Source organism: Bos mutus, chromosome 7 (assembly GCF_027580195.1).
Source record: "Bos mutus isolate GX-2022 chromosome 7, NWIPB_WYAK_1.1, whole genome shotgun sequence".
Lineage (NCBI taxonomy): Eukaryota > Metazoa > Chordata > Mammalia > Artiodactyla > Bovidae > Bos > Bos mutus.
In genome coordinates, this window is record NC_091623.1 from 45,014,856 (window position 1) to 45,028,367 (window position 13,512).

The 13,512-nt window shown below is 47.0% G+C and overlaps 1 protein-coding gene across 3 annotated transcripts; it reads right to left on the minus strand.

The window, feature by feature from the left end:
* Nucleotides 1–461: 461 nt before the first annotated feature.
* On the minus strand, nucleotides 462–12,929 carry SMIM7 (small integral membrane protein 7). Of its 3 annotated transcripts, none has more exons than XR_011464723.1 (5): nucleotides 12,348–12,708; nucleotides 12,196–12,248; nucleotides 9,851–9,944; nucleotides 7,948–8,038; nucleotides 462–1,556 (listed from the first exon to the last, which is right to left on the minus strand). XR_011464723.1 is itself a non-coding variant. In XM_005901457.3 (5 exons), the coding sequence occupies exons 1-5, from the start codon at nucleotides 12,887–12,889 to the stop codon at nucleotides 1,541–1,543; spliced, it is 228 nt and encodes a 75-aa protein (XP_005901519.2). In that variant the 5' UTR covers nucleotides 12,890–12,929; the 3' UTR covers nucleotides 462–1,540. The 3 variants fall into 3 exon arrangements, 2 of the variants coding, with proteins under 2 accessions (XP_005901519.2, XP_070229361.1); XM_005901457.3 differs by lacking the exons at nucleotides 9,851–9,944; nucleotides 12,348–12,708 and adding exons at nucleotides 12,740–12,781; nucleotides 12,864–12,929; XM_070373260.1 differs by lacking the exon at nucleotides 9,851–9,944 and having other exon boundaries at nucleotides 12,348–12,585.
* Nucleotides 12,930–13,512: the final 583 nt, after the last annotated feature.

Genomic DNA, 13,512 nt, shown 5'->3' on the forward strand with positions numbered 1-13,512 from the left:
CAAAAAGTTTGTTTGGGTTTTTCTGTAAGATGTTGTGGAGAAACCTGAAAGAAACATTTGGCCAACCCAACAGAATGAATTAGCTAAGCAACAGAATAAGTGATTGCGACCTGGCCTAGCAAAACCCCTCCATCATCTCTCACTCATTCTACTCTTCCAGGTGCAACCCATCAAAATCTTAATCGCCCAATTCTTGCCCAACATATACTGAACAAAATCTGAAAAGGAATATCTAACGATGCTTCTCTAACTTTTTGAAAGCCTCCATAATAAAACAAACCATAGGTGTTTCCCAACAACTCAAACTGAAAGTCAACTTCTATAGTAGAAATTAATACAACATTTTAAATCAACTCTACTTCAATAAAATAATTTTTAAACAACCCAGTGACAGTGACAAAAAAATAATGAGTAAAATACAAAAGTCAACTTCTTGGTTAAAAAAATGTATAAACAAAAGGCCCTTTTTAGAAATGAGCTTTATTTTCAATCCAACTTAGTTCTAAAAGCCTGCATATTTATTTTTTCCTCCCACCAGGTTACCTAGAAGCTTGGATTTCACACATCACAACAAATAAATCAAACACCTGCAGGATCCAGGTGCTGACCACCAGACAGCCATGTTGGTGATAAAATTCGCACTCGGATTCAAAGAAGCTTCTGTGCAAAATGCTGTATTTCCTCAAATGAGGCTTATAGTTTGTCAATCTTGATATCATCCACTTAAAAAGCAGACCCCCGAAACCAAGCTTTCAGAACTGGATCCCAGTACCACCACATAAATCACTCTCATTCTAAAAACTCTACAATTAATGGTCCCCAAAAGTTACTTTAATAGAGGGCTTCCAGGCAAGGCAAAGTTTCTCATAAAACCCCCATCCACCCTGCCAACTGCTCTGCACCTCTCTTCCATGGGAACCAATAATACTTCACCCTCGAAGTCCTGGGGCAACCTTAGTGGTACCATGTGGCTGAGTACGTCGAGCACAAACCATTGTGATGGGGAAGGAATCTGGACACTGACCCAGCAACAATGAACTTGCTCAGTCATCACAAACACAGTCCAATAAGAGGCTGCATCAAACCGAAAAGCGAACCTTTCTGCTTCAGATCCCTGGTAAGAAAGATTTTTACAAATCCATATAACTCGAACCAAAAAAGGATGGTTATTGAAAATAAACCAAGAAAGACACAGAAACGGGTTTCCAGGGAAAGCCTGGTAGAAGAGAGATTCTGCTCTGATTAAATAGGTTCTTTTATCTTTGGGGAATGCAACATTATCCCAGCCCTCTACATACACTCTCCTCAGACTCCTTAAGTAGACAGCATTTCAAGGCAGCGATCAAAGAAAACATCTTTGTAAAGAAAACAGCGATGTGGCTGGGAAACCATGAGCATCTTGGCGAACATCTTTTCCACCCACCACAAGCTTGGACTTTCTGGGAAGGTCAGTCGGTTTCTGGTCAGAAACATTCTTGAAGTCGTCAGGAACGGAGCAAGAGAGACTCAGAAGGTGTGTTCTCGGTTCTGCATCTGGAGCTCAGGAACCAAACAGCCTGGAAAAATTAGAGGGCAAACCTCCATGAGGATGGGAAGCTGTAGGCCTGAAAACGCTGTCAGGAAATATTTTCTGGTTACCATTACTATGGGCTTCCCAGGTGGCACCAGTAGTAAAGAACCTAGCTGCCAATGCAGGAGACTCAGAGAGGCAGGTTCAATCCCTGGGTTAGGAAGATCCCCTGGAGTAGGAAACAGTAACCTACTTCAGTACTCTGGCCTGGAAAATTCCATGGACAGAGGAGCCTGATGGGCTACAGTCCATGGGACCGCAGAGTCAGAAACACACTAAGATTATTTTATACCATTTTCTGATTTTACAAGTAACTCTATTACACAACAATGTAAACACACTTAACACTCAACTGTACACTTTAAAAAAAGTAACTGTTCTAAAAAGTACCTACATTTTATTTGAGCCCATGCTCTATCACTGCAAGTCAGTGGTGACTTTCATAAATGAAAAAGACCTTTGAGTAAACAAGTATTAGAGAACTGTTAACTGAAAAACTCTGGAACAAGAGAGGCCTAGAAACTGTATAAATGTTCATGAAGTTTGAGAATGGGTATATAGGTTATGATACAGGCCTACAGGGGAAAACTACAGAGTTGTTAAAAATATACACAGCTGACTCTTGAACAACACAGGTTTGAACATGTACCAGACCACTTATACGTGGGTTTTTTTTTTTCAATAGTTTCAATAGTTTTTTTCAATATTGTTTTTTTTTTCAATAGTAAATTCTGCAGTACTCCAGGATCTAAGGTTTGGTTGACTGGATTTTTCAACAGGAAACACTGCACTGCTACATGACCCAAAGCTGGTTGACTGGATTGTTTTCAACAGTAAGGACTGCAGTACCACACGATCCAAGGTTGGCTGACTGTGGATTTTTTTCAACTGTATTACTGCAGTACTACACAATCCAAGGTTGGCTGAACCTGTGGATGCAGGACTGCCGATATGGAGGGCCAACTGTAAAGTTACACTTGGATCTTCAACTTCGAGGACGGTCAACTCCCCTAACCCTTGTGCTGTCAATGAATAGTATAAGGGAATTCTCTGTATTATCTTTGCGACATTTCTATAAACCTAACTCTTTCCAAGATAAAATGGTTATTTGAAAAACTAACAGATGGGGAAGGAACAACTGAGTCACACCACATACAAACGAGAGCAGCTGGATCCCCACTCCACACCATACACAAAAGTTAACTCAAAATGGATCACAGACCTAATTATTAAAACTATAAACGTTTACAAGAAACTTGTAGGTGAAAGTCCTTGTGCCCTTGGGTTAAAAAGTGAAGTGAAAGTAGTATCTGACTCTTCTCGACTCCCGGACTGTAGGCTCCTCTGACCCGCCTCTGTCCACGGAATTCTCCTGGCAAGAATACTGGAGTGGGTTGCCATTCCCTTCTCCAGGGGAATCTTCCCGACGCAGGGATCGAACCAGGTACCCCGCATTGAAGGTGGACTCCTTATTGTCTGAGCCACCAGGAAGCCTTGGATGAGGCAATGACTTCGAGGCTATAACACAAAAAGTACAAGCGACAAAACAAACAGACACGCTGCTGCTGCTGCTGCTGAGTCGCTTCAGTCGTGTCCGGCTCTGTGCGACCCCATAGACGGCAGCCCTCCAGGCTCCCCCCTCCCTGGGATTCTCCAGGCAAGAACACTGGAGTGGGTTGCCATTTCCTTCTCCAGTGCATGAAAGTAAAAAGTGAAAGTGAAGTCGCTCAGTCGTGTCTGACTCTTAGCGACCCCATGGACTGCAGCCCACCAGGCTCCTCCATCCATGGGATTTTCCAGGCAAGAGTACTGGAGTGGGGTGCCATTGCCTTCTCCGAACAGACACACTGGACTTCATCAAATTTGTAGAATTTTGCGCTTCAGATGACACCATCAAGAAACTGAAAAGACAATTCACCAAATGGGAGGAAATACTTTCAAATCATTTACCTGATAAGGGACTGGTATCTAGAACGTAAAAAGAACCCCTACAATTATAACTTTAGTAATAATCCAACTAAAAACTGGTAAAAGATCTAAACAGGCATTTCACCAAAGAAGATATACAAATGGCCAATGGTTCAATGTCATTAACTGTCAGGGAAATGTAAATCAACCTTCATATCCATTAGGAAGGCTATAATCAAAAAGATTGACAATAACAAGCATTAGCAAGGTCATGCAGAAATTGGAACCGTCAGACACTGCTAGTGGTAATGTAAATTGCTGAGCCACTTTGAAAAAGAGTCTGGCGGTTCCTCAAAAGGATAAATATAGTTACCATATGACCCAGCAATTCCACTCCTGGGTATATACCAGAGATTTGAAAACTTAAATCTGCATAAACACTTGTACACAAATGTTTGTATCAGCATTATTCAAAATAGCCAAAAAGTGGCAACATCTCAAATATCCACCAACCGATGCACAAACTGCGGCATCTCAATACAATGGACTATTATTCAGTCACAGAAGGAAATGAAATAGTGACACACGCTACAACATGAAGAACGGAGAAGACGTTATGCTGAATGAAGGCAGCCAGACACAGACAGCCATAATGACCCCACCAGTGTGAAATATGCACGACAGGCAAATCCAGTAGAGACAGAAAGGAGATCAGTCGCTGCCTAAGGGTGGGAAAGGGAGGAATGGGAAGGAACTGCTTAATGGGCAGTGGGTTTCCCTTGTGGCAGGTGAAAACATTCTAGAATTAGAGGTTATGGTTGCACAACCATATGAGAGTACTACCAGATACTGAATTGTGAAGACTGACTTCCACTTTTTACTTAAAATCTTTTTCCATGGTTTGACACTTTCCTTTTCTCCCTATCTTCCCCTGCCCATAATTTTTTTACGAATATTTCAACATAAAGAAGAGTTAAAAGGACAGTTCAGCAAACACCCACAAACACACGACCTACATTCTGCAATTACACTTCACTTTACCATGTATCTATCCGTTTATCTACCCAATTATCCATCTACATAATTTTGGATATGTTTCAAAGTTGCAGATATCAGTGCCCTTGGTCTCTAAACATTCAGACACCTTTCTCCCTGTGAAGTGAAGTGAAGTGAAGTCACTCAGTCATGTCCGACTCTTTGTGACCCCATGGACTGTAGCCTACCAGAGCTCCTCTATCCATGGGATTTTCCAGGCAAGAGTACTAGAGTGGGGTGCCATCGCCTTCTCCACTTCTCCCTATATTTCAAGCTTTTTGTTGTTGTCGTTCAGTCACTATGTCATGTCTGACTCTTTGTGACCCCATGGACTGCAGCACGTCAGGTTTCCCTGACCTTCACTATCTCCTGGAGTTAGTGCAAACTCATGTCCATTGGGAAAAGGCAATGGCACCCCACTCCAGTACTCTTGCCTGGAAAATCCCATGGGCGGAGGAGCCTGGTAGGCTGCAGTCCATGGGGTTGCTAAGAGTCGGACACGACTGAGCGACTTTTCACTTTTCACTTTCATGTATTGCAGAAGGAAATGGCAACCGGCTCCAGTGTTCTTGCCTGGAGAATCCCAGGGACAGGAGCCTTGTGGGCTGCCGTCTATGGGGTTGCAGAGTCGGACACGACTGAATCGACACAGCGGCGGCGGCAGCAGCATGTCCACTGAGTCGATAATGCCATCCAACCATCTCATCCTCTGTCGCCCGGTTCGCCTCCTGCTCTCAGTCTTTCCCAACATCAGGGTCTTTTCCAGTGAGTCAGCTTTGCGCATCAGGTGGCCAAAGTATTGGAGCTTCAGCTTCAGCATCAGTCCTTCCAATGAAAATTCAGGGTTGATTCAAACTTTTTAGGACTTTTAAAAAATTTCCAACTGAGCTCAGCTCCAATAATTACAAAAGTGAGTGCACAGAATACTGAACCATCCCCTTGGACCTGCTGACTTCCTCAGCAGTCACAGCACGGTTACCTCAGTGGACAGGCTGGACTAGATCCTTCCGATTCCTCACTGGCAGTTGCTTCCCCCACTCACTCATTCAGCATTTATTCAGCGTTACTGTGTGCAAGTCACAATGCCAGAGTGTGACGCTAGAGTGTACCTACAGGTGATATCCCACCTTCTTTACTTTCTAAACATTTTCCTGGGTGTGCGTGTGGGTGGCAGTGGGGAGGCAGAATTCCCTGACAGTCCAGTGGTTAGGACTCTGCACTCTCACTGCCGAGGGCCCAGGTTCTATTCTTGGTTGGGGAACTAAGATCCCACAAACCATGGAGCATGACCAAAAAGAAAAAAGAAAATTCTTTGTAGACATGTTATCAATGATGGTGTCATCACCATCGGTCATATGAGTATCTTTTGAGCTACCTGACTCTTCTCCTATTCTTGGAGATTTAGGTGATTTCCACTTTTCAACATCCTGGAAAAGCTGGTCGCTACCTCCCTGACAGAGCCCTTTCTGGAGAGAAGCTTCCCTCACTCAGAGCACAGGCTGAAAAGAGTTGGCCTAGGTCAGGGATCCATAAAAAGCCACAATCAAAATCAGGATCCTGGGCTACTGGCTAAGCTAGCCTTGGGCTGAGCTGAGAGGTTACAAAGCCTAAGGCTACCATCCTGATGGTCACAAGCCAGCAGGCAAGTAGTGAAGAAAGCTGGTCAGGTAGGAAAGGACGATGAAGCCGATGGACAGAGAAAATGATGAGAACATAGTGAGCTCTCTTCTGCCCCAGAACCTTCACATGCTACTTCCGGCACTACTGTGCCTCTCTCCAGCTCTGTAAATGGCAGGTTTCCTCTGGTTCTTTAGGTCTTGATTTCAACGGCATCTTCTTAGCCTCTCCCTGACCATCCTAAACCAGGAGCCTCCCCCTTCAATTCTCCACCTCGTAATTGATTTTTTTCCTATTTTCTTGCTATGCCCCTGTTATTCTGTGCATTCGCTGAAAGAAAAATGTTAGTCGCTCAGTTGTGTCTCACTCTTTGCGACCCCACGGGCTGTAGGCCGCCAGGCTCCTCCATCTGTGGGACTTTTCAGCACGAATACTGGAGTGGGTAGCCATTTCCTTCTCCAGTGGATCTTCCTGATCCACAGTTTGAACCTGGATCTCCTGCATTGCACGCAGATTCTTAACCATTTGAGCGACCAGTGCGTTCACTGAAGGCAGGGACTGTGGCTGTTTCGGTCTCAACTGTAACCCTGGAGCACAGCCCTCAACAGACACTTGTGAATAAATACTAATAAATGAATGAAGGAGGAGCTCCCCAACACTTCTACTTTCTGTGAGAACTTAGTTATACTTCCTACACTCCTGCAAATTCCTTGATCTCTTCATGAGCCCTCTTTGTACCCAGGTAGGCCTCATCCAAACTCCCAAAAGGGTCTTTCCAAGCATATTTTTGGGCTTCTCTGGTGGCTCAGACACTAGAGAATATGCCTGCAATGCAAGAGACCCGGATTTGATCCCTGGGTCGGGAAGATCCCCTGGAAAAGGGCATTGCAACTCACTCCAGTGTTCTTATCTGGAGAATTCCATGGACAAAAGAACCTAGCAGGCTACAGTCCATGGAGTTGCAGAGAGTCAAGACACAAGTGAGCAATTAATACTTGTCAGGCATACTTTACAGTCCTCTTTCTGGCCTCTAAAATACTTTCTAATGCCACAGAAACCCCTGCTCACCGGACCTCCTACACCCTGGAATCATCCCCTTAAACAGCTACTTGGTTGACACAAGGACCACCCAGCAACCGCAAATTCAGCATCTCAATGACTCAAGACAGCCAACTTTTCATTCTCTTCCTCTTTAGAGAAAGGACACAGGGGTGGGCCCAGCATGCCCCAGAACCCCTGATTCTCTTGTTTTTTTTTTTTTCCCTTGAGTCTCATAATTCATTAACAGCAGTATTGGAATTATGGCCCTGACACTGACAGGAAAACCAATCCAACTGGATATTTTTCACCTAATGAGAAAAATATAAATAGGCATAAAAAACAGAAATAAATTCTGAATACACTTCTGCTGGCTTCCAGCAGGGTGGGAGCAAAACCCAGCAGCACACTGGTCTCTCAAGCCATATTTTCCACTTTGGCCAACGCCAAGCATAGGCTAAGCACAACAGAGCTGGCAAGAGGTGACGGAGCCACAGGCTCCAGGGAAGGCATCTCTTGGCAGCTCCCGCCAAGGCCCCGGGCATAGCCAGGACTTGGAGAACGCCATGTTCTAATCAAAGCTTCAGCCTGGACTGCAGGGACATAGTCTAACTCGTGTAGACCCCAGTTCCCTCTCAAGCATAGACAGTTACTTTGAAAGCACAAAGTATGACACAGAAGTGCAGACTGGGAGGACAGAGAACGACCATCAACGGGATCATTCTAGAGGACGACACTGAGGACAGTAATGACAGAGGAGACAGGCGGGCTGGACTTACACGATCATGCAGAACATCATGAAGACATTCCACAGGGCGATGAAGACTCGAAAGTATCTGAGGCTCAGCAGGAACTCCCGGATGTTGTCACCTGGGAAGTCAGAAAGCATTTTCACAAGCAGTGCTAACACTTCTGTTTTCACCACTGCAGTGTACTTCTGGGGTCCCTGCCCGCCCCGCACCCACTGCCCCCGTATTCCAGCAGCAGCATGGCTTTTCCTTTGGGCCACCTCTGTTCCCCAACCCTGAGCATGCAGGCTATAGATGCCACTGACCAACCCCCAGAGAGGACCAAGCCCCCAGCCTCTGAGTGGCTCAGGGAAGAGCACATGACCCAAATCTGTCCAGTGAGAGGTGGCCCTGGGACTTTGGCCCCAACTACTGGGAAAGAGGCATCTGCTTTCTGCCAGGGTTGCTGGGCTGTGAAGATGGAAGCCCAATTCTCTAAGGCAAGGGTTGGAAAACCATGGCTGGTCCACAGGCCAAAACTGGCCTCTGCTACCTACTTCTGTATAGCCCATGAGTGAAGAAATTTTTTTTTTTAATAATTAAAAAAAAAAATCAACAAAGCGTTTAGTGAGACACAAGAAATTACATGAAATTCAAATTTTCATGTCTGTAAATAAAACTTTATTAAAATACAGCCATGCCTATTTATTTACATATTGTCCACGGCAGCTTCCAAATCACAGAGGTGAAGTGTTGCACCAGAGACTGATGGCCCACAAAGCCTCAACTGTTCATGATCTGGCCCTCCACAGAAAAAATGTGGGTCAAGGGTCATCTTTATCAGCACAAGCCAGCCTGAGAGTAAAACCAACCCAGGAGGAATAAGAGCTGGGGAGGGTCACGTGCTACAGGTCTGGTGTAAGCCCTGAATACACATGTGTCTGAAGACCATGCTACCCTGGGATGTTTCAATTCGATTTACACATTTTGAGCTGGTTTCCAGGATTTACAACTGAAGTGATAGTGTTAGTTGCTCAGTCATGTCCAACTGTTTGTGACTCCATGGACCGTAGCCTGCCAGGCTCCTCTGTCCATAGAATTCACTAGGCAAGAATACTGGAGTGGGTAGCCAGTCCCTTCTCCAGGGGATCTTCCCAACCCAGGGATTGAAGCCTGGTCTCCTGCATTGTAGATGGATTCTTTACTATCTGAGCCACCAGGGAAACCCCTTACAACTGAAAAAGCATAGTAGTTCAGGCAAGTAAAACGACAGTTCTGCTTTGGTGACGATTTACTCTAGTACACACTGATGCCAAGGAATAGAAACCACTCCAAGGTGAGGGAATTTGGTACATGAAGACTCCAGAGGGACTTCCCTGGCAGTCCAGGGATTAAGAATCTGCCTTCCAATACAGGAGATGCAGCTTAGATCCCTGGTTGGGGCAAGAAGATCCCACATGCCTCAGGGCAACAGAGGCCGTGTGCTGCAACTACTGAGCCCATACAACACACTAGAGAGAAGCCTGTGCACAACGAAAGATCCCACATGCCACAGTGAAGACCTTGTGTGCCACAGCTAAGATCTGACACAACTACAAAACATAAATATTAGGGGAAAAAAAAGATTCCAGAGATCTGGATTCCAGAACCTTCCTCTGGGGTTTTGAGTTGATTACCCAGCCTCTTAAGGCCTCCAGAATGAGATGAACAGATCCAGATGAGGTGCTCCACAAGGGTGGCACCCCAAGTGCCATCCATAGATCAGGGCTGTCTGGGAAGTATGGAATACCGGGCAGGAGCTTGGAAACTTCCAGAGCAACCCAACATGATGGCCACTTCGCGCTGCTGCACCATCCAAGCATAGAAGCAGCACAAGGGCTTGCTCAACATAGTTTAGACAAGTCCAGCACCGTCCAAAGGGGCTTCCCTGGTGGCTCAGTGGTAAAGGACCTACCTGCAATGCAGGAGCCGCAGGAGACGTAGGTTTGATCCCTGGGTGGGGAAGATCCCCTGGAGGAGGGCATGGCAACTCATTCCAGTATCCTTGCCTGGAAAATCCCATGAACAGAGGAGCCTGGTGGGTTGCAGTCCATGGGGTTGCAAAGAGTCGGACCCAACTGAGTGACTAAACAACAGTGTTGTCCAAGTCATGGGGTTAGTGACATGAAACACACCCTCCATAGTGTTGGCCCAGCACGGACTGCAAATGTCAGAGACAGGTCCATCCCCAGGATGTCTGCAAGGCAATGCTTGGTGAGGCCCTTCTCTGAGCCCAGGATCATAAAAATGGCCTCTATCCCTCTCAACAAAGGCTGATTAAAGGCTACTAGTCTAGGGGGTACAGGGAGGAATGAGACGGGTATCCCCGCCCCAAGGACCTCACAGGTAGGACAAACACTAAACAAGTAACCACATAACTGATAATTCACTATGAGTGCCGTGGAGCTATAATGGGGTTCCCAACCTGACATGCGTCAGGAGGGGGGTGGGGTCAGAAGTCTCACTGAGAAAGTGTAGAGGCTCGGATGTTAAATATGGGCAGAAGTTTGCTGCCCTTCCGCATAGGTGACTTGGGCCTATGTGTGCCCCAGTTTCTTCCAATGTAAATAGGGGTGATGCGGGACTGGGAAGTCCACTGCACAGTGCCCATTATATAGCATGCTCTGATAAATGCAGTCACTATGATATCAGGGGTCAACCAAGCAGACGATGGAGAGAGAGGAGCATTCTCTGTGGGGGCAACAGCCCACACAGAGTCCTAGCTTGAAGGAGCCTTGCAAGAAGCCCCCAGTCAGAGGAAAGTCGCTGTTCTGACCATCCTTGTCATCAATGCTCCTGCTACCTCTAAGCTAGAATAGTGCCTTCCACGTAGTGGCGAGCAACGTACACAACTGCTGAATGAATGATGCATGTATGAATGACTGAACAGACGGACGGTCTAGTGACTGAGGGGACAATCTCTGGAGACAGAAAAACCCAGGCTCAAATCCTCATGCTGTCACTGATTTGCTGGGTAGCCACAAAAAAGTTGAGCTACACTTCTGAGCCTCAGTTTCCTCATCTGTAACACAGGAAATGCTCCTTGCCTTTTAGAAACAGAGGTGGAATGAAATACCTGTAGGAAGAACCTAATAAGGCGGCCACCACCAGGCAAGCCCCCGATAAAGGAGAGCTGTCAGACTGTCTGTTCAGATTCACAGCTCCTCAGGGTTCCTGCTGTCCCCATGCAATGCTCCATCATAGCACCCATGACCTTGGCTCCACACAAGGAAGCTGGAGCAGCAACCCCATTGCTATCCTACATCTTCTCCTTTACTGTCTGTTCTTTGTTGAGGAACTGTTTGTCCCACTCTGTGTGACCACAACCCAAAGGCAGGAATTACCTCTGTCTTGTTCCCTGCTGTGTTCCCAGCATCCAGCACAGTAGCTAGTATATAAGAGGAGCTCAATAAATGCTAGGTGGATGAATGGATGAATGGATATAACAGTCAGGTACAGGTCCCATTAGACTCCAAAGTTATACGAGTCATTTTAGCTGCAAGTATACATTCGAGGACCACCAGGGGCCAGGTGGGTAAAATGCTATAAAGATAAGGGGCGGAGGCTGGGATAAGCTAGAGTCCACAGGCCCCACTTCGATGGGGTCCTGCTTCTCAACTCCCATTCAACAGATGCCAAAAGGTCTCTTGATCTCCAAGTAGTAGAATGTTCTGATTTACATTTGAATTTTTATATGATATCTCCTGGCTTATTTGAAAGCTAATCTACTAGAAAATTAATCTAGTTGAAAATTAAACAGGTCTACAGCATTCTGAACCCACTCCAATATTCTTGCCTGGAGAATCCCACAAAAAGGGTCTGTGGGGGCCCTGTGGGGGCTCTGGTTCATGAGGTTGCAAAGAGCTGAACACAGCTGAACGACTGAACAATAACAACAGCATTCTGAAGGTAATACTTATTTGTGAGGATATTCACTCATTCACACTGGAATGTTGGAACTTCAAGGACACAAGGAAGCCAAAACAAGCTGGAACCTCTTTTCTGGAGCTTAAGATCAAGTGTGAGAAGTAGATATTAGCCAGATGATAGCACAGACAGAAGAAAATTATAATTGTAAAAAGTGATATGAATGCTGATCTACGCAAGGAGGCCTGGTAAGAGAAACAAGTGGATGACAAAGATGGGTAGAAGGAACAGCACAAACTCAGGCCACCCCCCACCACACACACTTAAAACTGATGAGAAAAAACTGTCCTCTCCGAAATGTACCAATTTCAGAGTCCTGATAGGAGGCCTTACCTGTGCTGGGCTCCCTCGACTCCTCCCCAAAGCCCTGCGTGTCCTTCTTTTTCCTACAAAGAGAAGCAGACAGCGTCCACTTTCAATAGGACAGACACATCACTTGGTCCCCAGGCCCTGATCCCCAGCTCAGAGGAGAGTTCTAGCCCTACCGCTGGTCTACTGTGACTTCGAGCAGTTCAGTGATCCTCCCTGGACCACCACTTGCCCCGCCAATCATAGCTATGACTACAGCCATTGACGAGGTGGAGGTGGTGGTCCGAGGGTGCCAGATGTGGGGCTGAGGATACACGTTAGGGCTAAGAGATTCTCGGGGGATGGGCCTGAGGCTCTCATGGGTGCGAGCAGAGGGATACCGGGGGAACTGAGAGTCTGGATTTCAAGTTGCGGTGGCGCAGAGGATCTTAGAAGACGGACCAGAACGGAGGCGGAACTAGAGGCCGGGACTTGGGGGCGGGGCCGGGGTCCTAGGGCAGGCTCACGCTTGCAGGGGCGGGGCTACAGTTCCCCCGGATGGAGCCACGGTCCAACGCGGCCTACTCACAGCTTAAAGTTGAGCACCGCCCCGGCGTTCATCAGCAGCGTCCTGCAGAGGAAGAATACGGTTACTTATACCGCCCCCCACCGTAAAGGGCCCTCATGTCCCATCCTCTGGTCCCCCTAATTACCCAAACAGCAGGATGTCCCCGATCATCGTTACGGCCGGAGCGTCCGTCAGAACAGGAAGCGGAAACCTCGGGGAGGGAGGGGAGAGACACATGAGCCAGCCAATCCGGAAGCAGCTCTGGCGAGGGCTGAGCCAATCAAAGACCAAGACGGTCAGGGTCCCGCCTTCTACAGGCCAAGCCCCTTAAAGGAAGAGCCAGCGCCGTTCCTTGCTTGAAAAGTGTTAGTGAAAGTGTTAGTCGCTCAGTCGTGTCCCACTCTTTGCGACCCCATGGACTGTAACCCTTCAGGCTCCTCTGTCCATGGACTTCCCCAGGCAAGAATACTGGAATGGGTTGCCATTCCCTTCTTCCGGGAACCTTTCCGACCCAGGGCTCGAACCCACATCTCCCGCATTGCAGGCATATTCTTCACCATCTGAGCCCCCAGGCCTTGAACGTACCCAAGAAAGGGCGGGGCGAGAACCAGACGTCATCCAACGGGAAGGAAGCATATGAGGGCAGGATTGGGTCACGGATTGGAAGCCTATCGCCCATGTGTGAGTGACCAGCGCTCCACACCACTAGCGCAGCAGCTTTTCCTTCTGCTGGGCTAGGCTCTCAAAGGATGCGGCCTTTGGAAAAACGGGATTTTTTGATCATTAAACTGCAT